Consider the following 27409-nt stretch of genomic DNA (forward strand, 5'->3'; position numbering starts at 1 on the left):
TCCATCTGTAAATTGAACACGACGCAGCGTGGTGCTACAAGGTACTGCTACGGGGACCATTGAATCAAGAGAAGGGTCCATCGACGTCGTAGTCGTCGTCGTACTCACCGTCGCAGTCACCGTCGCCGGTTAAAACGTTTAAAAGTCGCCGATTAAAATTTGGAGTCGAAGACCTTGAAGACTTCGACTGTGGAACCTCGAGAGTTGACTGACGCTTGCTACCTGTTCTCAACGATGCTGTCGACTCGTGTATCTGGGATATGTTGGGCGAGGTCTATTGGGGCGGCGGTCCCCCTGCAGTTGCGGCTCCGGCTGCTGCACACGGAGCGGGTACGTGTGAAGGATGTCACTAACCTGCGGCCGAGCACTCGGGCTGACTTCGTCGCGTCGACGAACTCGAAGTTGCAGTCGCTGATCTGGCAACGGCCCCTGCAGAATGTGTTTATCACGAAGAAGCCGTGGACTGCGTCGACGAGGGACGCAATGGTGGAGTTTATCTCACACTTGCACGGGTCGTACCCTGAGGTGAACGTGATAGTGACGGAGGATGTCGCTGAGGAGATCAGGGGGGACCTCGAGACGACTGTGTCTGATAGTGGGAAACATATACTGTACACGGGCCCCCCCGAGGCGATTGTTGCTCGGACGGACTTGCTAGTGACTTTGGGAGGTGATGGTACAATTCTCCATGGGGTGTCTACATTTGGGAACTTACAAGTCCCGCCCGTCTTGTCCTTCTCCCTGGGGACGCTCGGGTTCCTACTACCGTTCGACTTTAAGGAACACCGGGAGGTTTTCCGTGAGGTGATCGGTTCTCGAGCCAAGTGTCTCCATCGGACGAGACTCGAGTGCCACGTCGTGAGGAAGGACCCAGCGTCAGGTAAAGCTGACAAGCGGGACATTCACCTCGTGGATCAAGCGATGAACGATATCTTCCTGCACAGGGGCAGCCTGCCACACTTGACGAACTTGGACATCTACATCGACGGTGACTTTCTGACGCGGACGACCGCAGACGGGGTGATCCTTTCCACGCCCACTGGTTCGACCGCGTACTCACTGAGTGCCGGTGGGTCGATTGTGTCCCCACTAGTACCGAGCATTCTACTGACGCCGATCTGCCCGCGGTCACTGTCCTTCCGCCCGCTAATTCTACCACACTCATCGCACATCCGCATCAAGATCGGGGCAAAGATGAACCAGCGGCCCGCGAATACACCCTTGGGAGGTCAATCATCATCAGCAGCCGCTACAGAGTGCAATGGTCTGCCGCAGGAACACCGCCACGTCGTGAACTTGTCAATTGACGGGTTCCCGCAGCAGGACCTGCACATCGGCGACGAGATCCACGTCGTGAACGAAGTCGGGACGATATACATCGACGGGACGCAACTCCCGGCGCAGAAGTCGAAGGAGGTGTTGAACAAGACGAAGAGCGCGACGAAGCAAGCTGGGATTTACTGCGTCGCCAAGTCCGAGAACGACTGGACCCGTGGGCTCAACGACCTTCTGGGTTTCAATTCAAGTTTCCGCTTTACAAGACGGCACAAGGACAACTGATCCCCGGAAATCCAAGATACAATGTACTATATATACAACAAAATGTGTTAGCGATCCTTGCAATCGTCCCCATGCGGGAAGCACGAAGGCTTAAGAACCCTTTCGCCGGAAATACCAGCTGGAGGGACCATTGCACCCAAGATCAGTAACGGGCCAGCGCCTTTCACAGCACCAACACTCAATCTCCAGTCCGGGACGGGAAGACCGCGCAGCAGCAGATGGGAACCAGCAACACTCCCCGAAGGGAACGTTGGGTCCCATATGCCACATACGCGGTGCAGCCAAAATGGCCCTCGTGGTCATGGGTCGAGGACTCCCCGGGGGGTGTCCAACCTCATCGAGGACGCTGTTAATTATGGCTGCAGCCCGGCTGTGAGTTTGCGTTACCGATCTGCAAATACAAAGCATCGAACCCATCAAGAACTGTTCATCAACAGCTTCAACTTCGACTTCGAGGCCTTTAAATACAAAAATTTTAAATCTCTTTATACGTTACCCAGACACATACATGATGGGACGGTACCGCAGGCCGTTAGGGCATCGCACCGCAGGTTCCGACGCTCAATTGCATCCTGATCATCCGCTATGCAGTAGCCAGTGAACCCATGAGCACAGTACGACAAACAGTTTGTGGAAGGGGCCCTGGGGGGCCGTCACAGCGCGGGACTCGTCCGGTTGAGTCTCGTCAGGGCGAGTTTCGTCAGGGCGAGTTTCGTCAGGGCAAGTTTCTTCAAGTGGGTCATCCAGTTCGGCCATTGAGTGACTGTCCTGGTACACTGTAGTGTCTGCTGCGTCGTCCCGTGTGCTCAAATTGGCAGCGGCGTCCACGTCTTCAGCAGCGTCCGTGGTCGTACTAGTAGTCGTGGTGTTGTCCTGTTGTTTTGAATCGTCCTGTGATTGTTGCACCGAAGGGTGTTCCTCGGGTTGCTCGGGGGTCTCATCGCGAGATATATCCACGTTCTTTAGCGACGGGGTCGGGGCTTCGGGACCGTCGTCGACGGTCTCTGTGGCCTCTTCTCCAGTCTCTTCTCCCAGCTCCTCCCCCGTCTCTTCTCCAGTCTCTTCTGCAATCTCCAAAACGACCACGTTGTTGACGTTGTTGTGCTCGTCAGCCTCCACGGGGAAATCGTCCAGTGTGAACCAGTTCCCTGAAGTGTCCACGAACTTGAACTGGAACTTCTTGTCTGCACTTGCATCCCATTGCTCCCGTGACAGGTGGTACACCCAGGGACCGTCGCCCTCGCCTTCGCCCTCACGCCTCACCATCGGCTCCACGGTCCACCCGTTAAAGTCTCCAGCAATGTTCAACTCGCTGCGCACTCTGCCCGTATCACAATACACTATATCTGCCATCCTGACTCAAAACCTTTTCTCCTCAAAAGCACACACACAACAGTACACTCCTCACCTCGTGTATCAACCTTCTAGACGATACCAAACACAATGTACCTGCAGCAATAACACAACGTTCATCCCTTCCGCATCTGCAACTGCTGCTGTTCAAACTCCTTTTATTCCTTGAAATTTTGAGACGTCTCGGACCTCGAACAGCAGGAGGTGTACCTCACTCGAAGATCCAGTCTGATGAAGGTCCCCCCTCGGTCTATGACTCCACGGGGACGTTGCCGCAGCGGTCCTTGCCGTAATTGACCTTGAGTTGCTGGAACTGCGGCCATTTCTTGACTTGTTCGACCGCAGCGATCGCACTCTCCAGGTTCGTGAAGTTCACAAACACGCAGCGTCGCTCAGGGACCGCATTGACTTGCTCCATCTCGCCAAAATGGGACATCGCTTGCCTCAGGTGTCTCTCCTCGAAGAACTCCGCGACCGCTGGGTCCTGCCAGTTGACGTTCCCAAAGTACACGTTCCGCGAGGCACCGTGTGAAATCGCGTCTGCAAGATGCGCCGGGAGGGGGCCCGAGTGTTTCCCCCAACCTATCTTGCACCGGCGGCGTTGTATGGTAAGTCCATGCAGTGAGGCCATCGCGTAGAATTGTGCAGCGGCGGTAGGGTCCGCAAAGGTGACGAAACACACGTGTCGGTCCGGGAGAAACTTGACGCTCTGTAGCAACCCGCCGCGGACCACGTTGCACACCTCTTCAATACGGCATCGAGCGGACAGGTTCCCGACGTAGATTGTACGGTTCCCCAAGTTGTTTGGTCCACCAGCGGAGGTCGCAATGGCAGCGGTCGCCGCTGCCTGCTGGAGGAGCACGTTCGATACAAAGTCCCTGTCGCGAAGTTGCTCCATTCGAACAGCGTCCTCCTCGGGGAGCCCGAGGAACTGCGCGGCACGGCTCTGTTGCAACTTCGTCACATAAGCGCACCGGTCCTTGCCAAAGGATACACGCCGGTCACTGTAGATCTTGTTGTCACGTTGTAAGTTCGCGACCGCATGGATCGCTTGTCCGATCGAAGCCATGTGCACGAAGGCAACACCCTTGGAGGAGAGCAACTTGACTGAATCTATCTCGCCGTACACGGACAGATCTTTAGTCAATTCGTATCTGGAGACTCCATCGGGGAGGTTCCCCAAATAGACGTTCCTGGTGGCTCCCTCCGATTGGATCCGCGTCGCGACAAGTGGGTCCATCAACGTCGCAGTGGCCCACCCGATCTTGACGTCCCGGTCACCGATCCGGAGCCGGTTCAAGATAGCATCCGAGTGGAACAGCAGCGCCGAGTTCTCGTCCACGAAGGACACAAACGCACACGACTTCGCGGGGAACAACCGCGCATCCTCCACAACACCGCTCTGCACATGGTCCAGCAGCTCACGCAGCGTCACCTCGGGCGCAATGTTCCCCAAGTACACAGTCCTGCTGGGCGCACTTGTGAAGTTCAGCGGGTTCGACGAAACGGTTGCAGAACCGTCCACGGGAGCCGCTAACAAGTTTAAATCGCACACGGCAGTCCTCCCAGGCATAATTGACATCGCACAGTACACTTCACTACTGTCTTCAAGACTGGTTGAATACCCAGCACTGGTCTCTCTCGCTCTTATTCAGTGTCCTTCTTCACAAAGACCTAAATTGCCACAGCGGTAACGTTCACAGATCTCGGGGAGAGCTCGTTAATTCACAGCTCTTCAACGCCCAATTACACTCAGAATCCAATCACCGAGTTAGCACGCTCACTCAGTCGCACAGATCCACGCAGGTTCACCCTCACGACTCGTCCAGTGTGTCTCTGGGAAGCGATGCGCCCCACTCTTTGAAAAGTTTCAAATGACGAATTCGAACAAGAGACTCACTACTATCAGGACTACTAGAACAGCAACACTTCTACTGCACCTACGTGGGCTTCGTTGAGGTCATTCTATTCGGAAAGATGTTCGCGAGTGGGAGAACGGTTTTGTTGGCTGCTGTTGCTGCCAGCTCGCGTCTGGTCGCGACGAGAACGCTGTATACCGGGCTGCTGCCCTGGACTGTTGGGCGTGTCGCCGGCGGTGTTGCCACGATGAGACAACCTTGGGCTGCTTCCATCACATGGCAGAGAGGGTTCAAAGTGCGGTCGTCTTTGAAGAAGTTTTGCAAGGACTGCTACTTTGTCCGCAGAAAGGGAAGGGTGTACGTCTACTGCAAGGCTAACCACAAACACAAACAACGGCAGGGCTGAACTGACAGCAGTGAGTAATCCCCCCATCGTCCCTCAACACACTTGTACATAGTACCGGTCGGTTCGTCAACGTTCTCTATCTATATATATATGGTCCGTACAGCTCTTACATATTCCAAGTGGACAGTCCCACACCACCTATCAGTACTATGCTGTCGCCCTGTACCACATCGCAACATCCCGTGTCAGCGATTGTGGTGTATTGGGACTCTATCAGTTTCAGTGGCAGCTCGTCGTCGGATGCGTCCCAGACGCGCACGATCTGGTCGATGGACGTGGTGAGAAGTTTCGAGCCCTTGTCGAACAGTTGGCAAGAGGTGACTGTTGCAGAGGCTATGCTATGCGCAAACTCGCTCCTGGATAGTTCAAACCCTGGGAACCCCCCAGCAGCTGGTGCGGGAACACTTTGAAACACACTGACGCAGACACCGTTGTCGTCGCCGCCAGTGTACAGCGTCAACGTAGACTCTGTCACCTTCACATCAACAGCTTTGACCCCGGACTGGTGGATCCTTTGTGACACTACAGGAGCTAATCCGTTCGGTAGCGCATCGTCGTTGTCCTGCTCGACACGATATATGACCGCGTGCCCATCAGTGGCGGTAATGAGCAAGAACAGATGGTCCCTGAACTGTATCAACCGGGTATTCAAAATACAGCACGTCTTGTACCTTGTCTCTACGCATACGTTGAAGTTGTTGCTCTCGTTATCATAGTGCCACATTTTGATGCTCGAATCGGAGTAAACCGTCGCGAGGATAAAGGACCCACTAGCAGTGAACTTCACGTCGAAATCCATGATCCGAAGGTCCGGGTTCAAAGTCGCTACGGGGAGACTCTGCAGCATGTGGATGTACGGGCCCCTAGCAAACGTATCGTCGACTCGCCACAGAAACAGCTCCTCAAGGGCGCTGCAAGATATCAGCAGGTCGTCGCTGATGAATCGGGTCCTTTGGAGGCCCGAAATATGTCTCCTTTCCGTCCAAAACGTCGTAACTTCTCCTGTCAACTTATCGACAGTATTTAATTTGATACTGGTATCCTCAGAACCTGTCACAAACAGGTACTCGTTCTCGTTCGTTGCTCTTGCTCGAGGGCATATGCTCAGATCCCGAATTTCACGGCCGTGTAACCCAGCAGTCAAAAATTCGGGAACTCGCGGTTTGTGTATCCTCAGCACATGCAACTGAGATGCCTTGATGTAGACCAGAATATACTCCTTGACCCCTACAGGGTATAGTCCCCATTGTCTATGTGCACCACCACACATATGGTGCATTATTTCGTAGCATTTACTCTCATTGTACATGTAGAATAAACGGGACTTGAAACCGTACGTGACATAGTCACCTTCGTCGTTGTAAAACGCACGTTCTAAAAACCCCTTCACCGTCTTGTTCGAATGGATCACCTCGTGAGAGATCCCGTTATCAAACTTGATTGCCAAGAAGCTGTAGTATCCGTCCCTGTTCGTCACGGAAAACAAGTGTCTGCACTGCTTCGTTTCAACGTGTTCGATGGACGTCGTCGTGTCACCTATATTGAGATCGTCAATTCTGTAAACCCCGTTCTTAGCACAGTTGAAGAGATCAAAGATGGCGACGGTGCTGAATCGAGATCCGACAAGAATGTAGTGGTCGAGCACAGTCACACAAGATGATACGAAGCTATCCGGTTTTCCATAATTGAATCTGTCAATCACTTCCAAAGTGGACGAGTCGATAGCCAGTATAACAAAGTTGTCCCTCGGATTCGGCGACTCAACTGTTACATATATGACTTCAGCCTTATCACCAGTTGTGCACATAACATTTGTGGTCTTCGCTAGTCCTGTGACCTTCAGAGCTTTCCCCTGATCGACGATTTTTCCCCTGTCGGTAAATTTCACCAGTAACAAGTCGCAGTTGTTATTCGAGAAGATTACAACGTTATGACTTGCGACAGTAACACCATTGGTAATCGAGTACGATAAAAACCTCTGGTCCGTAAACAACAAAACCCAAGATTTGTCCGCAAAAGTGTACCTCAATACATGCCCACCAGAAGTTAATGCCACTATTCCAAATTCAAAGCAATGGAACCCTTTGATTATCTCTCCAGCTGCGAAACGAACATTACAATGGATCTCAATTGCTTTTATATCAAACTGCTCCATCTCGTCAGCCATCCTTGTCGTCTGTTTCAAATCAATAAGCTTAATCCTACCGTCATTCCCAGAAGTAGCTGCGATCATTTTTTCCTCATTAACATCAACCCCCCATACATTCTTAGTCAAGTGAACTTCAAAAGTATCGGCAGCGATCAGCTCGATTCCCTCAGCTGTGTGTTCAACACTCCAGATACGGCAAGTACAGTCCTCGGACACACTAATCAGCTTGGTATCGTTATCAAAAAATTTCAGATTCCAGATCCTTGCCGTGTGTCCCCATGCGAGGGACAATTCTTTGCCGGTGAACGTGTCCCACAAACGAATAGAACGGTCGTCCGAACAACTTGCCACGTATTTCCCATTGTCACTAACCGTGACGTAAAAGATAGAACCTTCATGTCCTAGCAGGTTCCACAACTGAGTGCCAGTATGTAGATCCCAAACGATGATACCCCCCATCACAGTCCCGGCGTTAACCAGGACATGGTCCCTATCCAACACTTTTATGGAACCAGAGTACAGAATCGATCTCTCATTGGGTAATGAGTTCCTCTGTAAAACGTCACCTGAAGCAAAATCCACCACAAGGACCATATTGTAGCAAGTCAACAGGAATACATTCTGGCCCGTAACGTCAAATTCAGTAGAAACAATCCATTCCGGCGACAAATGTTCCAAGTTGCTAACGTCGTTGGCCCCTGTAAGTTGCTCCCATGAAACGAGAGAAACAGATTTACCACCATATATAGCCAGTTTGTCCTCGCTAACCGCAATCCCATGTACCTTGTTCCTCTTAAAGATACGTACCTTATGGATCAATCTATTCTTTGTAACATTGTAGATGTGCAAAAAGGGGCCCACGGCACAAAGCAATTGATCCCCTGCCACAAACTTGACAGCCAAAGAGGGGCCTACATGGAACGTGTCCTTCATGATCGTCTCAATTGCGGGCACTGCAGCACCGAACACGCACCCAATTCTGCTCGCATACAACCAGTATATGCGATGACTTCAACTTTCGAAGTAGAAAATTTTTCTATATTTCTCTCCGATGACGCGGCTGGAGCTAGAAGCATCCGGGTTCACAACTGGTCATATGCTTCGGTACTACCCTGTCCGCTGGTGCGGTTGGTTCATGGCCTCCATGCGTCTGTTGACGGCTCTTGTCGTTGGCTGTAGGGAGTTGATCATTCTTTGCTGATGGTGCAGGTTTGTCTGGGACCCCATTGCATGTCTCAATGAGTGTCGCGCTGCAGACATCATGGATTGGTGGGACAAGCTTGTATTCATCTGCATGATTGAATCCTGTAGTAAACTTGGATTCCCCGCGTGCGGAGCAGTGTTTTTGCTCAAGGGGTTGACTTCGTTACCGAAATTGATCGACTCCTCTTTCCAGATGGACGACAGAACTCTTTGCAATTTTGATGATTGATTCTGTGGTAGGAACTCGTCTATCCTGCCGCTCGCATTCACTAGGCCACCTTTCCCTGAAGAGTTGCTGCTTGTGCTGTATTGTGCGAACAAGGAGGTACTCTGTGGCAGATTAGATGCGTCGACGACCTCTTCCTTCACGTGCTTGTTCGTGTTTATGTTAGCCTGCGTTGCAGTTTTCCCCGGGTTGTTCGTTGTCCGTTTCATGTTCGTGTGGTTCACTTCGTACCGCGACAACGCAGCCTCGACGGGGTTGTAAAATCTGCGCGCGTTCGTGTATTCGTGTGATATCCTTTCAAATTCCCTCTTGACGTCCACGTTAGTTGCCATAAATATTGAGTCCACGCTGTTATCGTTCTGGGAACTCAAGTCCATGATAGAGTTTTCTCTTTGTAGCCAAAGTTTCCTTTGCGTTCTTGAGTCACCATGAGCATTGTCAGATTTAAGAAACTGTGCAAAGTTATTCAAGCTGCCCGTGTTCTTGTGCGCAGTTGTGTTTGAGTTCGACAATTGAGACAACAGCGACGACTTCCCGCTATCCTTTGCTTGATCGTGTTTAGATGGTTTAGAGGAAAACTTCCTGGAAAAGAAGTTGTTGATGTAAGAAGACGGATTGCTCTCAGCAACGTTGTTATGCTTGTTCCCAGTGGACTGGGGTCCTGACGTAGCAGCAGCGGCTAAGGAGGCAGCTGCGTTGGATTTTTGCAAAGTGTTAGCCAGACTTGAGTGTGACTGGGAAAAGTTTGTTGCCGTGTTATTTGAAGTATCACTCCTGCTGGACCCACCCCGTTTCGCCGTTTGTTGTGGATCACCTGCAAACCCTCGTTCGTTTCTAAAACCGTGAGAGTATTTTATGTTATCTGGATGCAAAGCTGTAGGGTCACCGCCCCGTATTTCATTCACCAAGGAATTCTGAATTGAAGAAGGATGTTCAAACTTCCTCTCCATCCCAGTTGATTGCGATAAGATCATGTTGGGTATGTACTGGTCTGTGAGACCCGTGCTAGCGTCATCAGGATTGTCCGCTACACCAGCAGTGCTTGGTTCGACTGTTATCGGTTTCAAATGAGCCGCGGGACTGGCACCATCGTTTTCGATGGTATCTTTATCTGGCGCTATATCATCACTACCGGTAATTTTGTCCTCCAGCTGCGGTCCGCTTTGATTCGAAACTCTGTTCCTTCTTTTTCTTGCCTGTCTTGTCAGTTCCAGCGAAGTCGGTTCGAGATCTATATCGGTTGTTTCTATCATATCATCGCTGTCCCTATGCGCATCTCTTGCAATATTGTCCGCGGTAAGCCCCGCATCGTCCCTCTTCTTCCCGCTTGCTTCTTTAGCTTCCTCCTCTTCTGCTGCTTCCTCCTCTTCTGCGGCTTTCTCCTCTCCTATCTTCTCCGATAGCGGTGAAGGTATTGGATCTTCTCTGATCTCGCCCTGTGCATTGTCCTGACTTTGGGCCGTCAATTCTCTTGAAGAACTTTCCAAAGTATCATCACCACTGTCACTGTCCTGGGGATTCCCCAGAGTAAACTCTGGCTTGTGAGGCAAATCTTTTTGCTGACCCTTATCTACATTCTCGTCATCAGTGAAATAATCCACCTCTTCCTCATCACTCGCCGGGGCAATTCCAACAAAACTGTCCAGATTATCGTAGACTCGTTCGGCACCACGACCTGGTCCGCCACTCATAGTCAGAACAGTGTGCGTTGATTTGGATCTCCTTGATTTCAGTCCAGGAGAACCCAGGGGACCCAACCCTGAGTGGCTGGACCCGGGATTCGACCTCACTTTCCCAAGACTAGTCATATTCAACCCGCTGAAGTTTCTCCGCCTCGACAGCGACTCCGCGGACTTGATTTTGGTCGGCCGCAACTCAGGACTGACCACACCCTCTTGTCCTCCCCATACTTTTCTCAGACCTTTGAAGGAAACCGTGGACTTTGTCCGCGATCTAGTGGAAAAGACCCTGCCGTGTCTGTGCACTTTGCCAGTGCTGCCGTTACCATCCATAATGGGCCTCGAAAGTGTCCCTGCTTCCTGACCACCATGCATTTCTACAAGTCTCTTCGAGAACATTGCTGAGGTCGTTTTTTTGGTCACTTCTCAAACGCTATTAATCTTCAAGCTACGCCAGTGAGTGAACAGATAACAGACAGGGAACAAGAAGTCACTGTGGCAATGGACCTGTTTGCAGTCGGTGATTACTATGTGGGACGCATTGTCAACTCTCAGGTGAAATCTGGTGCCTCGTTTGGTACCGTGGACCATGAATCCCTGGGTGGGATTATGGACGGGTCCGCTGGTAGCCCAAGAGTCAAAGTACTGCTGCTGGATAAGAACACGACCCCTACGCTGTCGGTGTGTGCCACGCAGACAGAGTTGCTGGAGCATGAGATCTACTTGATTGATACTGTGGAAAACGCAGAAAGGGATGTAATGCGTCAATTGAAGTGTCTTGTCTACGTGAAGCCGACTGACGAAACGTTAGCTTGTCTCGTACGTGAGCTACAATCACCGAAATACGGGGAGTACCATCTGTTCTTCAACAATTTTGTTAGCAAACAGCAGCTGGAGACTCTAGCTGAGGCAGATCAATTGGAGGTTGTGGTGAAAGTGGAAGAACTGTTTCAAGATTACCAAATCATCAATGAACATTTGTTCTCTCTGGATCTGCCCAGAGCAAGCAGTGATTTGGTGGTGGATACTTTAGTTGATGAGTCATACATGAAACAGTGTAAGGATAGTCTGCTCTCCCTGTGTATGTCTCTTAAGGTGAAACCGGAGATTATAAGGTACGACCAGGAGAGCGCAGTCTGTAAGTCGCTCGGTAAGGGTCTTTTGCAGGACATTGAGAAAAACTCAAGATCTCTATTTGACTTCCCACAGGACCCTTCCACTCCACCCGTTCTGCTTCTTTTAGACAGGTTTGACGATCCCTTGACACCGCTGTTACAACCGTGGACCTACCAATCGATGATACACGAATACATAGGTATCAAAAGAAACATTGTTAACTTGTCAAAAGTGCCAAACATTGAAGCAGAGCTGGAAACTGTAACGCTATCCTCCAAACAAGACGTTTTCTTTCACGATACAAGGTATCTGAATTTTGGGGATTTGGGGGACAAATTGAAAGAGTACGTGTCGACTTATAAGACTACAGCCCAGGGTGCTAATTCGGTAGACACCATGGACGACATAAAGGAGTTTATTGAGAAGTATCCGGAGCTAAAGAAACTTTCTGGGAACGTGTCCAAACATATGACGATTGTGGGCGAATTAGATAGACAGTTGAAGGACTTACACATTTGGGAACTCAGCGAAGTGGAACAGAATTTGACTGTCCACGGGGACAACAACGAGGATTACGATTCCACTTTGAACTTACTCCGTGACGCCAGGTTGTCCCAGTACTATAAGTTAAAGTTGGCGTGCATATATATGCTGAGGTACGACGATTTTCACCCACAAGAACAAAATAGTGGAGAGATTGGTAAAATCAACGAGATCTTCAATATATTAAAGGAATCGCTAACCACAGAAGACATCAACTACTTGCATAAATTTAGAAAGTTCTTTGTCCAACGGAAAAACAAGGCACTTCGTAACGGTACCGATGCCAGTGCGAATCGGTCACCAGAAAAGGACGACTTACTGACAGAACTGGCCAGGAAATTTAATACAAAGATGGATCTGCATAGAAGTAGGCTCGGAGCAAAGCGTAATGCTACCAGCGATAATGTGTACATGCAACATGTCCCCAAACTGTCCCAATTGTTGAGCGATCTCTCAAAAAATAAGCTATCCGAAACCAAATACAAATACTTGAATAAGAGTACATCCACTCCAACTAATGCACCTACACAGGATGTGATTATATTCATTGCTGGAGGTGTTACATACGAAGAATCAAGATTTGTGGACCAATTTAACGAAGCAATGGGTAACGGTGGGATGAGAGTGGTACTTGGAAGCTCATCCATAGTGTCAACTCACGATTTCTTAAATTCATTAAGGTAGAATTTATTACTATTATTTCTCTTTCTTTTATAACTTTCCAAGTTCTATATACCTTAGTATTGTGCTCATTATGGGGATGCCAGATATTGTACACTCCATGTCACCCTCCTCTGGTGTTGACACCTGAATACTTTTTCTCCCATAGCAACAAATTCCTCGTTAGATCGTCCATTAGGGTCAAGCTTTCGTGATGCTTTTCGTAAACAGAATCGACCTGTTTGATGAATTGTTCATTATCTACAAATTTGACGAGCTCTTCCTTCGTCTGCTGCTCTTGGCTAAGTTCCCATTGTGTCCTTGAAATGAACTCAAGAATGGCCGCCACACGTCTTCTCATTTCATTTAGCGTCGTTCTTGTAGGGGGTAACCTTGGTTTAACAGGTTTGTTGACATCAATGTCTGAAGCGTTTATGCCACCACCTCCAGCGGTTTCTGAAACGGCAGGGCTGTTTCTACTAGACCTTGGTTTCCGACCCCTAGTGGCTTTGTTGACCCCAGTAATCGGAGCTGTTCTCCTACTTCTTCGGCCACCTCTTTGGGCCCTTCTCACTGGAGCACGAGGTTTCTTCAAAAGTTCCTCTGATGAAAGTTCGGGAGTTGCTGTTTCCTGCTGTGAGGGTGCATTGCCCAATTGTTGAGGGATATCTGTTTCTTCGTCGTTGGTTTCCGTGATTCCTTGTGATTCGCTTGGTTCCTCCAGCGTGGGTTGCGCATATTCGCTCTCCTCTTGCTGCTTTGATTCCTGAACCTCATCCATACCATCATCGTTGCTAGACTGTCGTTCCCCCTCATTTTTGTCGTCTTGAGGGTTCGAAGCCCGTCTACTTGCCTGTATTGCCTTCTCCAACATCATCTGGTACTGTTTCTCCTCTCTGGCGAGGAACGTGGCCCTTTTTCTATCCTGTAATCTTTTTTGGTCCTCATCGTAAGGTGTAGCGGAGTTACTTGCCGTGTCTGCCTGTTGTGGTGATTCTCCCCCCTGTAAATCCTCATCTGCACCCTCAAGTTCCCTCTTGACGGAATCTCCGTCACTGGGTGCTTGCTCCAAAGATACCTGCTGTGCCCCAGGAGACACGGCCATTACTTGTTTACTATCGCTTCCATCGGTGTTCTGTGTTGTACCTGCAGAAACAGATTTCCGGGAACTGGATGCCGGTTTCGAATCTGCCACTGGTTTCGAATCTTCCGTGTGGGCCATTCTGGCAAGCCGTTTCCTCTGTCTTCTCGATTCCTGTGCAGGTTTGTAAATGGATCGTGTCTCCCCCAAATCCGTTGTGTACAGATGATGCAAATTAGGCCTACAAATTTCACACCAGTACTTATCTGGCGTATCCTCACTGACGATCCCTATACAGAACCCGTGTTGCCAGCATCCACACTGTTCACACTGGATGAAAAGCCCCGAATCATCTGGTGGATCCAATTCCCCGCATACACACCTAGTTTCTCCCTCCTCTTCTTCTTCTTCCTCCTCCTCCTCCTCTTCTTCTTCCACGTCTGCATCCACAATATCCTCATCCTCCACCTCATCCTCCTCCTCGTTGTCTACCGCTGCTGTATCTGTAGAACCTGCATATACAGCGCCTACGGCAGCAGCAGCAGCAGCATCAGCGTTCTCAGCAAAGCCCCCCTCACTGGCAGTTTTGCCCTGTTTCCCAACACCATCTACATCCATCGTGTGACCAGTACCACTTTCCAGGTAGCTACGAGAACACCGAGCAAGCACAAGTCCCGGTACACTGGGCAGATCACTTCACAAGTGCAATGTATCTGTTTAGTATGTTCCCTGCAAACACTCTTTATTTCAGGAATAAGCAAGCCCTAATTTAGGAAATAACAAATGGCAAACCCTAATCCATCAAGCCCTAATTTACAAAAACTGCAAGCCCTAACTTTCCAAGCCCTAACTTCCCAAAACCACAAAACTACCAAGCCCTATTTCGTGAAAAACGATATCTCGTTCCAAAAAAAAAACCGTTGAAAGAAAAAAGAAACGAAATTCGACGAAACAGAAAAAAGTTGTTATATAAACTTATGAAAGGACCGGCTACTTTGGGACACCCTCTTACTTAGTGGTTGGGAGCTCAGTCTCTTCTTCCGCCCCCGCCTCACACCCCACACGGTTTGTTCAATCACAGGTATATCTATCTGCACTCGCACCCCGATTTCTCTTTGTTGGCTACTTGCACCCATTCGCACTAGCAGCCGTCGTTGAATATATTTTTGTTACCAACGCAGTTGTTCTAATCAAGCTTTCTTTGGTAAGCAGAGTGTGTTTGAGTTCCTATATATATAGTATATTTTAGTGCTTGTTCTCATTTGTCTGTTCGATCTTATCAGCTTTTATTATTGTCCCCGAATATTGCTTCCCTCCTTTCTTTCCTACGTTTTGTGTTTTAATATTATATGAGGAGAAAGCGGAGCCCGTCCAACTCTAATCATAATTTTGCAGCTGCTAATTCGAATTCTGCAAGTTCAAACAGCAGCAGCAACAACAACCAATCCAGCGCCACAGGGACCGATGACCTCAACGCTAACGAACCAAATGACCCCGATGATAGTAGGTCTACGCCTACTATAATCAATAACATCGCCGGTATTAACAATACTAAAAATAATGACGTATCAGCCGCTTCGACTGTAAAGAACGTCAATAACAAGAGATCCGCGTCGCCGGATCTCGCCACAAAATCGTCTTCTCACAATGAAGGTCAGGAGGGGTCCCTGAAAGAGCTGGCCTCCCCATCGTCAAAGGCTAAAGTGTTCCCTTTCGCCATACCGAAGGTAGTAAGGGACCCCAGACCTTCCATATCCACCACTGTGGCAATGGCCACTCCAGTTCCAACTTCTGCGTCCGCTTCCTCGTCAGCGTATATGGACTCTGCTGGGTCGACACCGTTTTCCTCGGTGCTCTCGTCATCTTCCTCTGTGTCAAGTTCGTCCGCTTCGTATATGCGGTTCAATGGATTTGTGCCGTCCTCGTCTTCGTCCTCTTCCGCGTCCGCGTCGTCGTTGACTTTCTCTCTAAAAGGGAAAATCTCGCCGAATTTGAACAGGCTCAGCGGTGGAAACTCGTCTCCAACTATCGGCTCTCAAAGTAAAGCTAGTGGTAAGAGATCTGTGTTCTTGAAGAGATACCCACACGATAGAAACTCCAAAGAGGGTGTTCACCTCGACGATATGATTGCGAAACTGATTCAATTGAACGAAAGAATGGTTTCCGCGCCATCCGCATCGTCGAAATCAAAAAGATCAGCAAGTTTCCCCTTCCACACATGGGAGATCCAACTGATTTGTTCACAAGTGAGAGAGGTGTTCCTGAATCAGCCCACGCTTTTGAAGTTGCAATCTCCAATAAAGATCGTAGGTGATATACACGGTCAGTTCAACGACCTGTTACGGATTTTCAAGTTGAGTGGGGACCCTCGCGACACAAATTACTTGTTCCTTGGTGACTACGTCGATAGGGGTAAACAATCTCTCGAGACTATCATGTTGCTCTTCTGTTACAAGTTGAAGTACAGGGACAATTTTTTCATGCTCAGAGGTAACCACGAATCGGCAAACATCACCAAGATGTACGGTTTCTACGACGAGTGTAAGAGAAGGAAGTCTACCAAGCTCTGGAGAAATTTCGTCGATGTGTTCAACTGTCTGCCCATTGCAGCCGTCATTCAGGACAAGATCTTCTGCGTTCATGGAGGTATCTCTCCCGAATTGAACAACTTGAAGCAGATCACAAACGTCGCTAGACCAACTGATATACCAGAGAACGGTCTCGTCACGGACCTACTTTGGAGTGACCCTGATCAATCGGTTGCAAATTGGACTGAGAACGATAGAGGTGTCTCTTACACTTTCTCCAAGAAAAATGTACTGGATTTCTGTTCCAAATTCAAGTTCGATTTGATCATTAGGGGGCACATGGTCGTGGAGGACGGGTACGAGTTTTTCGCAAGGAAGAAGTTTGTGACCGTTTTCAGCGCGCCGAACTACTGTGGTCAATTCGGCAATTGGGGTGCTGTGCTGAGCATCAGCACTGGACTTATATGCAGTTTTGAGCTTCTGAAGCCGCATTCGATCAAGAAAAAGGCTGGCTGATGCTACAAAGATACACCGCTTCCTCTTGGCCATTGTATCGTTCTATATAATGTTTCTCATTCAAGTTTTATAAAAGTATATTCTTTAAAAGTTTATCAAAGGTTTCAAGTTTTTGATAGATCCTTGGATATAATATGGGAAAGAGCAAATGCCACACTACTTGGCGTGTGAGGCAACCACGGGTGGATCGAGCGGAGATCTCATTATACGGCATAGAAAATCTAGTATCTACTAATGTCGTATAGTGGTGTCTCAATCAAAAAAAAAAGGACTTTACCAGAAAAACATTCATGCAATGCATGGATCTGTGGTTTGAGAAAGTGTTGTTTTGCAAAATGTTTCTGAAGTTAGGATCATCAACTTTCTAGAGAAACTGTTAATGAGTCCCGATGGTGTTAAGATCCGTTGAAAGATGAAAAAAAGAAGCTCCGAAACGGGGAGTCGAACCCCGATCTCCACGGTGAAAGCGTGATGTGATAGCCGTTACACTATATCGGATACAAAAGTACAATTTTTTAAAAATTGCGCTGATGGTAATTACTGTTTTGAGTAAACTCTAGAAGAGCTTAACAGTGATCAATTGTCTGTCCTCTCTCTATATAATCTGTATAGAAAGAGAATTGTCAGAAATGGAATGTCAAGTATTCGTACAATGTTACATTACTTATCGTCTTATAAAAGAGGAAAAATTCTCATCGCAATTTATGTATTTCCCGTATATACTTCATATCCGGGAGAAGCTTCCGGCGTCGCACGCACCGTCTGCTGGGAGAACCCACCACACTCATGGTTCACTTACGTCTCCAGTTTCAAACTTCTATGAAGAATATATAAAGGAAGAGAGACAAGGATTCCAATGACTGAAATCTGTGGCCTTTATATAATAACTGGTGAAGCTGGATCAGACCTCATTTGCTTGGGTCTGTCCGTTCGTTATAGATACGTAGCTTGCTGACTTAAAGTGGGGTGTAGCCTGGTGACTAAAGCAGAGTGTGACGCTTTTGTATTGTTTGTTGTATATTGAGATGTGTTGCCTTGTGGAAAAGGGCTTATTGTTTGTGTCTCGTAGGAGAGAGTTGTATGTCGTTACCGAGAGCTGTATGTCTCGTGGCTGAGAACTGAGAGAGTTCGTGATGAAAGCTGTGTCTTGTGATTGGAACTGTGAGAGTTCGTGATGAGAACTGTGTCTCGTGATTTGCACTGTGTGCCATGTTACATTTTTGGAAAATTTTGCTATAACTAAAGGGCATTTTATGGTGCACGATTAAATAGTTCTTTGATCTGTTTTTGAGCATACATGCATTTTTTAGGTTAAACATTGTGGTTATACAAGCTCAAACTGCTCAAGAAAGGAAAGCAGCGCTGTCATTGAGCCAGAATGCGGCGAATCAATGGCAATCCCAATAATATCAAACGATTATGCTACAATGAAATTTTTACTACAAATAGCAGTGTTCTTTCGGAACCTAATAAAGGATATCCATGTAGGTGTTATTCAATAAGGTAAGTGCCTTCCGTTGGAAGATTCCAAACACTGGAATGCAATTTTATAACCATCTTTTGAGATATTCATGTTTTTAATTAGTTGTGCAAATATGACTCTTATTTATCACTAACCGTTCCATAACACTCCAAAACAAATAAATATTACAAACAAAACGGGGATCCCATCCCCGCGACACCAGCATCGATACCGTGCAACTGCATGGATGTACATGGCTATCCACACCCACCCAGGGACTAGGCTCATCCCCCTCCCGAATAGCGAGGCTCCGGATGCCGCCAGTTTTACACCGCCCCTAGCTGGGCAATATTGTTGTATTCATGAATATACGTATAGAAGTACCACCACCGCCACACAAGCTTACCTGCGAAGGCGAACAAACACCTGACTCCAGTAACGACTTTGTATCCCGGCCCGCCGTCAAATGCCTCTTGTGTTCTTCTTGAGCTCGTTGAGTCTATCGAGCAGTTTCTTTCTTCTTGTGGTGGGCATCTTGACCCCGCCCTGTATGAACTCCTTCCCCTGGTGGTCGTCTGAGACGCGGTGCGGGATATTGCGCGGGTCGACGGCTGCGCCGTCCGACGAGTTCGCGAGGGAGTAGTAGTCGCTGAACACTTTGCGCCTGCGCACGTTTATGAACCAGTTGGACAACTGTATCTTGGAGAGCCCCGTCTTGATGAGCAGTTCCCTCTTCTCCTGGGAAGTCGGGTACGGGTTGTGCAGGTGGTCGAGAAGCCACCTGTTGAGGATGAGCACTGTGTCCTTTGGGAGGTTGTAGCGGGACTGTTTCCTGTCCCTGCCCGAAGAGCCCCCGCATTTCTCCCCACGTTGTTGCTGCTGCTGCGGTGAGGGCACTGGACCTGGGCGCGGGTGCGTCCCCTGGTCGACAGCGGGCGGTCTGGGCAACTGAACGACCGCCTGCTTGCTACCCCCCTGCAGTGGCGTGAACTGTGAGAGCGTTGGTTTTAGCACTGGTCTGGGCACCACGCTGGGCACCACGCTGGGTATTACGTTCCCCGTGTCTGGATCCCTCTCTATGGAGTCCAGCAGGGTCTTTATAGGCGGAAGTCTGACCTGGTTGAACATCTGGGTGAGCCAGCCAGCCAGCAAGCGAGCGAATGTGTGTTGTGGGCGGAACCGGTGGGCAAGAGGAAAAGGTGTCAAGACAGGCGTGTGCGCCTGCAGAGCGTGCGCTCTTATAGCGCAGAGACACAAAAAGGGCCACTCTGCAGCCGTGGGAGTGCGCGATACGAGCGCGATAAAGCAGGTGTGCTGTTGACTCCTTTTCCGCACGCGGACACCGTGCTTTTGGCACATTCGAGGACTGCCTCTGCCACAGCAGCCAGCAATAGCCACCGCGTGGGGTGGCCCGTGGGCGTGGCCGTGGGCGTCGGGACGCAGTTGACACAAAGCGCTGCTGCTGGTGCTGGACGCTGCCGGTACCGGCGAGTCTGCGGTGGGCAGTGTGCTGAAAAATTTTCTGAGGGCATTGTTCGCTCGAGATGGCACCGTGGGCTCATCGCATCTGGTGTCGAGGCGTGCGTGGTTCGCCAATTGGGCGACGCTGCGGTGAGTCACTCGGCGGTGCTTGCTTGCTGGGGCGTATATCTTGGGCGGGGTGCTGTTGCCAGCGATCTTGTTCCTCTTTGGCCCCACCACACGACGACCACCAATGGCACACACTCCCGCATTCGACGCCAACTTGGCCTCCACGCCCGTCGACTCCGCCGCTGAGGACGTTAGGATCCTTGGGTACGACCCGCTGGTCTCGCCCGCGCTGCTGCAAGTGCAGGTCCCCGCGACGGCGACCTGCCTCGAGACCGCAAAGCGCGGCAGGAGAGAGTCTGTAGAGATCATCTCCGGGAGGGACGACAGGGTGCTCGTCATCGTCGGCCCCTGCTCCGTGCACGACCTGGGTGCCGCGCAGGAGTACGCGACCCGGTTGAAGAGACTGTCAGACGAGCTCAAGGGGGACTTGCTCATCGTGATGCGTGCGTACCTCGAGAAACCAAGGACCACGGTCGGGTGGAAGGGCCTCATCAACGACCCGGACGTCGACAACACTTTCAACATCAACAAGGGGCTGCAAGTCGCTAGGCAGCTGTTCGTGAACCTCACGGACCTGGGGTTGCCCATCGGGTCGGAGATGCTAGACACCATCTCCCCACAGTACCTCGCTGACCTTGTCTCCTTCGGTGCCATTGGCGCGAGAACGACCGAGTCGCAGCTCCACAGAGAGTTGGCCTCAGGGCTATCGTTCCCTATCGGGTTCAAGAACGGCACGGACGGGACGCTCGGTGTCGCCATCGACGCATGCCAGGCTGCATCCCACTCGCACCACTTCATGGGGGTCACCAAGCACGGTGTTGCCGCAATCACCACCACTAGAGGTAACGAGAACTGTTTCGTCATCCTGCGTGGTGGGAAGAAGGGCACCAACTACGACGCGGAGAGTGTCGCCGCAGCAAAGGCCGCCCTCCCAGAGGGGTCCAACGGGCTCATGATCGATTACTCCCACGGGAACTCCAACAAGGACTTCCGCAACCAACCCAAAGTCAACGACGCTGTCTGTGAGCAGATCGCCGCGGGCGAGCGTGTCATCGTCGGTGTCATGATCGAATCCAACATCAACGAGGGCGCCCAGAAAGTGCCCGCGGAGGGCGGCAAAGCCGCGCTCAAGTACGGTGTCTCCATCACGGACGCCTGCATCTCCTGGGAGACCACCGAGGACGTCCTGCGCAAACTCGCGGGCGCCGTCAGACAGAGAAGGGAGAAGAACAAGAAGTAGAACTGAAAAGGAAGAGGCATTTGCATCTGGCTAATGACCACCAGCCTATTAGCCCACCCATTGCAACCTATTTAAACACAGCTACGTAATATGATAACCACCCGCAAGCTACCTGAACGTCCACCAGACTCACTCTGACTCATCCTGACACCTCTTCTCAGTTAATCAACCTCGAGAAATTTCAATATTTGATATTGCGCCTTATATAAGAGAAAGATGCCAGAGAAGCAGCTCCTATCAGAAAAAACCGCCAACCCTCAGCTCAACACCCTCAATTGCAATGGTACAGACTGTCCACGTTATCGATGTCGAAAGTGGGAACCTGCAGTCCCTGACGAACGCCCTCCACTTCCTGGGCTATAACGTGCAACTCGTGCGGAGTCACACAGAGCTAGTCACCAGCGAGGTCGAACGGTTGATCCTCCCAGGTGTCGGGAACTACGGCCATTTTGTCGACAACCTCTTCTCAAGAGGGTTCGAGACACCCATCAGACAGTACATCGCCTCGGGGAAACCTCTCATGGGGATCTGCGTCGGGTTGCAGGCGATGTTTGCCGGTTCAGAGGAGAGCCCAGCGTCAAGCGGGTTCAAACAACTAGACATGCACTTGTCCAAGTTCAACGACGCAGAAAAACCAGTGCCAGAGATAGGCTGGAACAGCGTGTTCGCGGACAAGTTGTTCTTCGGTCTTGACCCGCTGAAACGCTACTACTTCGTCCACAGCTTTGCGGCAATTCTAGACCCATCGGGAAAGCAGGAACAAGTATTGAAGTCCCAAGGCTGGGAATTTGCGAAGGCGAAGTACGGAACGGAGACGTTCATCGCCGCTATGTGCAAGGATAACATCTTCGCCACGCAGTTCCATCCTGAGAAATCCGGCAAAGCAGGTCTGCAAGTCATCGAGAACTTTTTGAAACAGGACAGGAACATACCGCTGCCCGAATACACTCAGGAGCAAATAAAGTGCCTCCAGAACGACTACAGTAACTACGGTCTAACGAGAAGAATTATCGCTTGTCTCGACGTCAGAACAAACGACCAGGGAGATCTGGTCGTCACTAAGGGTGACCAGTACGACGTCCGTGAAAAGACTGACGGCAAGGATGTGAGAAACCTGGGCAAGCCCGTGCAGCTTGCACAGAAGTACTACGAACAGGGCGCAGACGAGGTCACCTTTTTGAACATCACCTCCTTCAGGGACTGTCCGTTGCGGGATACCCCCATGCTAGAGGTGCTCAGACAGGCAGCCAAGACCGTGTTTGTGCCATTGACCGTTGGCGGTGGGATTAAGGATATAGTGGACACGGACGGCACGAAGGTCCCTGCTTTGGAGGTGGCAAGTCTGTATTTCAAGTCCGGTGCGGACAAAGTCTCGATCGGCACGGATGCGGTCCTTGCCGCGGAGAAATACTACGCAATGGGCGGGAAGGGAGATGGCACGTCCCCCATTGAAACGATATCGAAGGCGTACGGTGCACAAGCTGTCGTCATTTCGGTAGACCCGAAACGTGTCTACGTCAATTCACCAGCAGACACGAAGAACAAGACCTTCCAGTCAAAATTCCCGGACACTGAGGGCCGCACCTGGTGCTGGAACCAATGTACCATCAAGGGCGGCAGGGAGAGCAGAGATATGGGCGTTTACGAGTTGATAAAGGCCTGCGAGGCGCTAGGCGCAGGTGAGATCCTTCTCAACTGTATCGACAAGGACGGATCCAATTCCGGCTACGACCTAGAATTGATAGACCAGGCCAAAAGTGCATGCAGCATCCCCGTCATCGCATCCAGCGGTGCGGGCACTCCTGCCCACTTCGAGGAGGCGTTCACCAAAACGAAGGCGGACGCCTGTCTAGGTGCGGGCCTCTTCCACAGAGGCGACTACACCGTCTACGACGTCAAGGAGTACCTGTTGGAGCACGGCTTGAAAGTAAGAATGGACAAGGAATAAGCCTCAGAGTACTGATAGATAGAATGTAGCGATGATTGTACGTAGTAGTGTATGTGTAATTCTTACTCCGACTGTGCATTGGGACCTGCCTTTAAACTGCGAAGAAGTGAAAAATTTTATACGTGAAAAATTGGTGAAATTTTTCAATCTTTGCGATGAGCATCAACTCAGACGCACAGTAAAAGGTTGTGGATTGATAGTTGTGCGTGAACCGTATTGTATATTACCAGATCACTGTGGAAACAAAAATGGGCAGAGCAAGTAACTCTAGAGGAAATAAACAGAGACATGATCCACTGATCAAGGACCTGAACTCGACTGAAGGTACTTTAAAGAAGGTGAACAGAAAGAAGCAAAGCATCGAGCAAGAGAACGATGAGGACAAGCTAGGTGAGGAATACGTTGATGCCAAGGCATCTAGGAAGATTTTACAGCTGGCCAGGGAGCAACAAGATGAAATCGCCGAGGAGGAAGAGGGTGAGACGCAGCAAGAACAGGAATCGACTCCAAGATTACAAAAATACAGTTACGATAGCAGCGAGGAAGAGGACGATGCCCAAACGGGGAATATTTCTGATTTCGAACCGGAAGGCGAAGAATACTATGAAGAGGCCGAGGAAGAAGTCGAGATTGACGAAGAGGATGCCGCCATGTTTGAACAGTACTTCAAAAAATCGGAAGATTTCAGTTCTTTGGGTGGCAGTTACAATTTGGCCGACAAGATTATGGCTTCCATAAGAGAGAAGGAGGAGCAACTGGAAAATCAAGTTCCAGAAGGACTTGCTGAAACAAGTGCATTGCCAGCAGAAAACTCGGCAAAGAGACCTCAGGATGGTGTGGCGCTGCCTGAAAAGGTGATTCGTGCGTATACCACCGTTGGGAGCATTCTTAAGACCTGGACTCACGGTAAACTACCCAAATTGTTCAAAGTTATACCATCTTTGAGAAATTGGCAAGATGTCCTCTACGTTACAAACCCGGAAGAATGGTCCCCACATATCGTTTACGAGGCGACTAAATTGTTCGTTTCCAATTTGTCCGCGAAGGAGTCTCAGAAATTCATTAATCTTGTTCTTTTGGAAAGATTCCGTGAAAACATTGAAACCTCCTCGGACCATTCGCTAAACTATCACATCTATCGTGCCATCAAGAAATCCTTATACAAACCAAGTGCATTTTTCAAAGGGTTCTTATTCCCATTGGTGGAGACCGGCTGCAATATCCGTGAAGCTACCATTGCAGGTAGTGTTCTTGCGAAAGTCTCTGTGCCAGCACTTCATTCCTCCGCTGCTCTGAGCTACTTACTGAGATTACCGTTTTCTCCAGCGACGACAGTGTTTATCAAGATTCTTTTGGACAAGAAATACGCCCTCCCATACCAAACGGTTGACGAATGTGTCTATTACTTCATGCGGTTCAGAATAGTGGACGATGGATCCAACGGCGAGGATGCAACGAGAACACTGCCTGTCATATGGCACAAAGCCTTCCTCACTTTCGCCCAAAGATACAAGAACGATATTACGCAGGATCAACGAGATTTCCTCTTGGAAACTGTCCGCCAAAGAGGACACAGGGATATTGGTATCGAGATAAGAAGGGAACTACTCGCTGGTTCCGCCAGAGAGTTCGAGGGGCCTGCCAATGGACAGAAGGACTCGATGATGGTTGACGTACTATAGGACAACCAACCGCCAGCACCGACTACATAAGTGTACACTATCTAATTGCGGCAGAGAACATACTACAATCTCGTTTTACTGAGAGGAATGTCCGCCCATCTACTATCAAACTATGTACTGTGGAAAAAAGCAGTCATTGTTAGCGAAAAGGGCGTGTAAAATGAATTACGGTTATGGGCCACTCGAGCTTATTTCTCCTTGCATGGGAGTAAGCGCAGACTGCAATTCAACCATCGGATCCCAGTAAGTCATTCCACCGGCCCTCCATCGAGAAGAACTCTCGTCGGAGGAAGCAGATTGGCAAACCTTTGAAATTGGAACAGAAGTTAAAAAGCGTCTACTGTTTGAGCAGTTTGAAATGTGTTTGAGGGCCCTTGGTTCTTTTTTATTAGTTGAAGAAGACAGTCTATCACCGTACTGTGAGATGCCCTCCTTTTATATAAAAAAAATACCCTGTTAAGAAAAATTTTCCATTTTGTAAATGCAACTTCGGGTAAATACAGGTTTTACCTTTGAGAGGTCTTAGAGCATCACAATCTACCGAGGTGGTCAGAATGTGTAACGTTCTCTGCCCCACGTCTATTCAATCTGCATGCAAATATACACATAGTTTTATGTCTAGTCGCTTGCCATGAGGGCCTTCTTTTTACCTTTCTTGTTTCTTTTATTGTGCTTCTTGGAGCCCGTGGTCTCGTTCTTTTGTTTGTGGAATGGAGAGGTCAATTGACCCTCTAAGCCGTTCATCTTGAAGAACTCATTATCAAGGTCCTCAGCTGCATTGAAGAGGGCGGCTTGTTTACCACCGTGCGTGACGAATTTAGCCTCTTGGTCATCACTTCCCACTGTGTGAGCAGAGAAACTTAGATTCTTCAAATCGCGAGCTAGATCCACAATGCTTATACCTTTAGCCTTCGCAGCGACAGTTATTTGATCCCTCCTGGATTTTGGAAGTCTTTCAAAAGTATACAGTTCCTTATTGAACTCCCTGCATTCTTCCAATGTGTACGGCGTGTCATCGGCTCTGTGAGGAGGTGGATTGATGTATAGCAGTTTACCGTTCACGTAATCCTTTAATATGTAACGACTGGCACGGGACTCGTCTGCAGAACCGTAACCTTGCGTCATATAACCACGAGCTCTCGCGTAGGCCACCAACAGTTCTTGACCAGTGGGTGTAATACCGTCGCCACCCTCGTCCTTACTTCTCGTTTGAATATGAATACCGTAGACAGCTTCCAAGTAGTATTTGGGCACCCTTTGAGCAACCAAGTTCGATGGACCGATATAATCACGCAATTGATCAATCGGCAACACACCATTGCACACCAGCTCACCCTTGTTATATGCAAAATTGGGGAACACTAAACCTGGACAATCGCAGAGCATAACCGAATCTGACAGCAGTATCGTTTGGAAATGTTTTGTTTTACCAGGTGTCGCAGAGACAGACACCTTCTTAGCACCAACCAAAGAATTAATGGTGGAGGACTTACCGACATTGGGATAACCAACAAGACCAATTTGCAAGACAGGTTTTTGTCCCGGATGAAGTGGCGCCGTTAACGGTTCAGCAGGAGCTCTAGACATAAACAGCTCTTCAAGCTGGTCGATGGTCAATATTTTGATCTTCTCAGCCAATTCTGCGTCCAGTTCGTCATCATCCTCGTCATCGTCATCCGCCACCAGTTCAGCGTCCGCGGCTTCCAGGTCTCCGTTTTCAATATCTAACAACTGGTTTGCTCTCAATGCCGAATAGAAAGTAAAGGATATGTTCTTCAATATGAAGTATTTCGCCCAGGCGATCCTTTGCTTTTTTGTTAACATATCGGCTTTGTTCACCAAAAGTAAGTTTTCCTTCCTTTCATCCAACTCCTTCACGTAATTTTCCAAATCGACAGACCTGAAGAGTAAAGGATCTCTGGCATCGACAATTTGAACGACTAAATCAGACCGCTCAACAACTCTCCATAGTTGTTTCCAAACCTCAATATTTCTTTCAAAAGGGGTCAAAAGCAGATCCTCATTAGTCTCTTGCAATAGCGCCAACTTTCTCCTCCATTCCAAAAAGGCTTCACTCTCTGCCCTTTCTAATTCGAATTTGGTAGTGGTGGAGTCCCAAGCGGGTCTCCTAGGGACAATCAAATCACTCACGCGCTCTCTTTGCTTGGCGTTCAATTCACCCTTACGCTCATTCGTCATCATGGCAATCCCATTCCGTTGACTGTCATTGACACCACTATCCAACCTTATAATCTGAACATTGGAATGTCTGTCTGCAGTGAAGTCCTTGTTTGCCAATTCAGCAGTACTTAAGAAATCATCCAAGGCAGATTCCTGCGTCACCGATCTCAGTTTCACCCAACTAGCCTCATGCTTTTCAGTAGTGAATCTCATCTCACCATCAGGCAAATACTCTATGTTGTTCTCCATCTTTCTCGCATGTTGAATAGACTTCCCCAACCCAATAGTGTTTTTGTTCTTCCTTTGAATCGGTTTAGGACCCTTGGGAGGCTTCCATTTCTTAGGCGCTGGTCTTTCCTTTGGTGGCATTATAAACAGCTCTATAATACTCAATTCCAATGGTCTTCTCTGGGAAACAAAACCATTC

The 27409-nt window shown here is 49.3% G+C and overlaps 14 protein-coding genes and 1 non-coding gene across 15 annotated transcripts; 7 read left to right on the forward strand and 8 right to left on the reverse strand.

The window, feature by feature from the left end:
- Nucleotides 1-234: 234 nt before the first annotated feature.
- On the forward strand, nucleotides 235-1560 carry POS5 (NADH kinase; the record flags this gene model as incomplete). Its single annotated transcript, XM_022610887.1, has 1 exon — nucleotides 235-1560. One exon carries the CDS (start codon nucleotides 235-237, stop codon nucleotides 1558-1560), a length of 1326 nt encoding a protein of 441 aa, XP_022467138.1.
- A 576-nt stretch (nucleotides 1561-2136) lies between these two features.
- On the reverse strand, nucleotides 2137-2913 carry UIP4 (Uip4p; the record flags this gene model as incomplete). Its single annotated transcript, XM_022610888.1, has 1 exon — nucleotides 2137-2913. The coding sequence occupies one exon, from the start codon at nucleotides 2911-2913 to the stop codon at nucleotides 2137-2139; it is 777 nt and encodes a 258-aa protein (XP_022467139.1).
- A 250-nt stretch (nucleotides 2914-3163) lies between these two features.
- Nucleotides 3164-4495, reverse strand: MRN1 (Mrn1p; the record flags this gene model as incomplete). Its single annotated transcript, XM_022610889.1, has 1 exon — nucleotides 3164-4495. The coding sequence occupies one exon, from the start codon at nucleotides 4493-4495 to the stop codon at nucleotides 3164-3166; it is 1332 nt and encodes a 443-aa protein (XP_022467140.1).
- Nucleotides 4496-4890: 395 nt separating this feature from the next.
- On the forward strand, nucleotides 4891-5178 carry RTC6 (mitochondrial 54S ribosomal protein bL36m; the record flags this gene model as incomplete). The annotated part of the gene is made up of 1 exon (XM_022610890.1): nucleotides 4891-5178. The coding sequence occupies one exon, from the start codon at nucleotides 4891-4893 to the stop codon at nucleotides 5176-5178; it is 288 nt and encodes a 95-aa protein (XP_022467141.1).
- A 106-nt stretch (nucleotides 5179-5284) lies between these two features.
- On the reverse strand, nucleotides 5285-8260 carry RTT10 (tRNA (34-2'-O)-methyltransferase regulator RTT10; the record flags this gene model as incomplete). Its single annotated transcript, XM_022610891.1, has 1 exon — nucleotides 5285-8260. One exon carries the CDS (start codon nucleotides 8258-8260, stop codon nucleotides 5285-5287), a length of 2976 nt encoding a protein of 991 aa, XP_022467142.1.
- A 174-nt stretch (nucleotides 8261-8434) lies between these two features.
- Nucleotides 8435-10834, reverse strand: TCO89 (Tco89p; the record flags this gene model as incomplete). The annotated part of the gene is made up of 1 exon (XM_022610892.1): nucleotides 8435-10834. The coding sequence occupies one exon, from the start codon at nucleotides 10832-10834 to the stop codon at nucleotides 8435-8437; it is 2400 nt and encodes a 799-aa protein (XP_022467143.1).
- Nucleotides 10835-10936: 102 nt separating this feature from the next.
- On the forward strand, nucleotides 10937-12778 carry VPS45 (Vps45p; the record flags this gene model as incomplete). Its single annotated transcript, XM_022610893.1, has 1 exon — nucleotides 10937-12778. One exon carries the CDS (start codon nucleotides 10937-10939, stop codon nucleotides 12776-12778), a length of 1842 nt encoding a protein of 613 aa, XP_022467144.1.
- A 100-nt stretch (nucleotides 12779-12878) lies between these two features.
- Nucleotides 12879-14453, reverse strand: CTI6 (Cti6p; the record flags this gene model as incomplete). The annotated part of the gene is made up of 1 exon (XM_022610894.1): nucleotides 12879-14453. The coding sequence occupies one exon, from the start codon at nucleotides 14451-14453 to the stop codon at nucleotides 12879-12881; it is 1575 nt and encodes a 524-aa protein (XP_022467145.1).
- Nucleotides 14454-15184: 731 nt separating this feature from the next.
- On the forward strand, nucleotides 15185-16879 carry PPQ1 (protein-serine/threonine phosphatase; the record flags this gene model as incomplete). The annotated part of the gene is made up of 1 exon (XM_022610895.1): nucleotides 15185-16879. The coding sequence occupies one exon, from the start codon at nucleotides 15185-15187 to the stop codon at nucleotides 16877-16879; it is 1695 nt and encodes a 564-aa protein (XP_022467146.1).
- A 426-nt stretch (nucleotides 16880-17305) lies between these two features.
- On the reverse strand, nucleotides 17306-17377 carry KNAG0Mtrna7E. Its single transcript has one exon. It is a non-coding gene; the product is annotated as a tRNA-Glu (tRNA).
- A 1426-nt stretch (nucleotides 17378-18803) lies between these two features.
- Nucleotides 18804-19700, reverse strand: CUP9 (Cup9p; the record flags this gene model as incomplete). The annotated part of the gene is made up of 1 exon (XM_022610898.1): nucleotides 18804-19700. The coding sequence occupies one exon, from the start codon at nucleotides 19698-19700 to the stop codon at nucleotides 18804-18806; it is 897 nt and encodes a 298-aa protein (XP_022467147.1).
- A 355-nt stretch (nucleotides 19701-20055) lies between these two features.
- On the forward strand, nucleotides 20056-21171 carry ARO4 (3-deoxy-7-phosphoheptulonate synthase ARO4; the record flags this gene model as incomplete). The annotated part of the gene is made up of 1 exon (XM_022610899.1): nucleotides 20056-21171. The coding sequence occupies one exon, from the start codon at nucleotides 20056-20058 to the stop codon at nucleotides 21169-21171; it is 1116 nt and encodes a 371-aa protein (XP_022467148.1).
- A 280-nt stretch (nucleotides 21172-21451) lies between these two features.
- On the forward strand, nucleotides 21452-23119 carry HIS7 (imidazoleglycerol-phosphate synthase; the record flags this gene model as incomplete). Its single annotated transcript, XM_022610900.1, has 1 exon — nucleotides 21452-23119. One exon carries the CDS (start codon nucleotides 21452-21454, stop codon nucleotides 23117-23119), a length of 1668 nt encoding a protein of 555 aa, XP_022467149.1.
- A 248-nt stretch (nucleotides 23120-23367) lies between these two features.
- Nucleotides 23368-24801, forward strand: ENP1 (snoRNA-binding rRNA-processing protein ENP1; the record flags this gene model as incomplete). The annotated part of the gene is made up of 1 exon (XM_022610901.1): nucleotides 23368-24801. One exon carries the CDS (start codon nucleotides 23368-23370, stop codon nucleotides 24799-24801), a length of 1434 nt encoding a protein of 477 aa, XP_022467150.1.
- Nucleotides 24802-25419: 618 nt separating this feature from the next.
- On the reverse strand, nucleotides 25420-27351 carry LSG1 (ribosome biogenesis GTPase LSG1; the record flags this gene model as incomplete). Its single annotated transcript, XM_022610902.1, has 1 exon — nucleotides 25420-27351. One exon carries the CDS (start codon nucleotides 27349-27351, stop codon nucleotides 25420-25422), a length of 1932 nt encoding a protein of 643 aa, XP_022467151.1.
- Nucleotides 27352-27409: the final 58 nt, after the last annotated feature.

Source organism: Huiozyma naganishii, chromosome 13 (assembly GCF_000348985.1).
Source record: "Huiozyma naganishii CBS 8797 chromosome 13, complete genome".
NCBI classification, from domain to species: Eukaryota; Fungi; Ascomycota; class Saccharomycetes; order Saccharomycetales; family Saccharomycetaceae; genus Huiozyma; species Huiozyma naganishii.